The following is a 480-nucleotide window of genomic DNA, read 5'->3' on the forward strand; positions in this document are numbered from 1 at the left end:
GCTACAGTGGGTATTGCCCACCTTGGAGCTGCACGGGGGTCCTGGTGTGGGGGATGCAGGGAGTTTGTCACCCTGACTGGGTGACGAGGGAGGGGCCCAGGTGGGCCTGGCACTGGCTGGGATGTGCCATGGCCAGGGACACCGAGCCCACTCTTTAGGGGCACAGGGTGACACAGGGAGGGGACGTGGTGTTGGGGGCAGGCGCTTGGCCTTGGATGGGGCTCAGGGCCATCCTAGCCCAAAGGCCGTCTCACCCCCAGCGCCGATTGCTTTGGTGGCTCGATGAAGACCAATGTGGTGCTGCGCTCCTATGGGCACATCATGTGGGACTCGCCCGCCATCACCAAGAGCTCCTGCAAAGTGAATGTCTCCTACTTCCCCTTCGATGGGCAGCTGTGCCACCTCACCTTTGGCTCCTGGACCTACAATGGGAACCAGATCGACCTCCGCAACAGGCTGGACACTGGGGACCTGATCGAC

The 480-nt window shown here is 62.7% G+C and overlaps 1 protein-coding gene across 1 annotated transcript in view; it reads left to right on the forward strand.

Annotated features, from left to right (window-relative positions):
* Positions 1-260: 260 nt before the first annotated feature.
* Positions 261-480, forward strand: part of LOC104546996 (neuronal acetylcholine receptor subunit alpha-10-like) — a gene marked incomplete at its 5' end in the record, with an annotated part of 1,063 nt that continues 843 nt past the window's right edge. The window contains 1 exon segment of the mRNA XM_010192568.1: positions 261-480. Within this exon segment, the coding sequence (XP_010190870.1) occupies positions 261-480 (220 nt within the window).

This window comes from Mesitornis unicolor, unplaced genomic scaffold (genome assembly GCF_000695765.1).
Source record: "Mesitornis unicolor isolate BGI_N332 unplaced genomic scaffold, ASM69576v1 scaffold18340, whole genome shotgun sequence".
NCBI lineage: Eukaryota > Metazoa > Chordata > Aves > Mesitornithiformes > Mesitornithidae > Mesitornis > Mesitornis unicolor.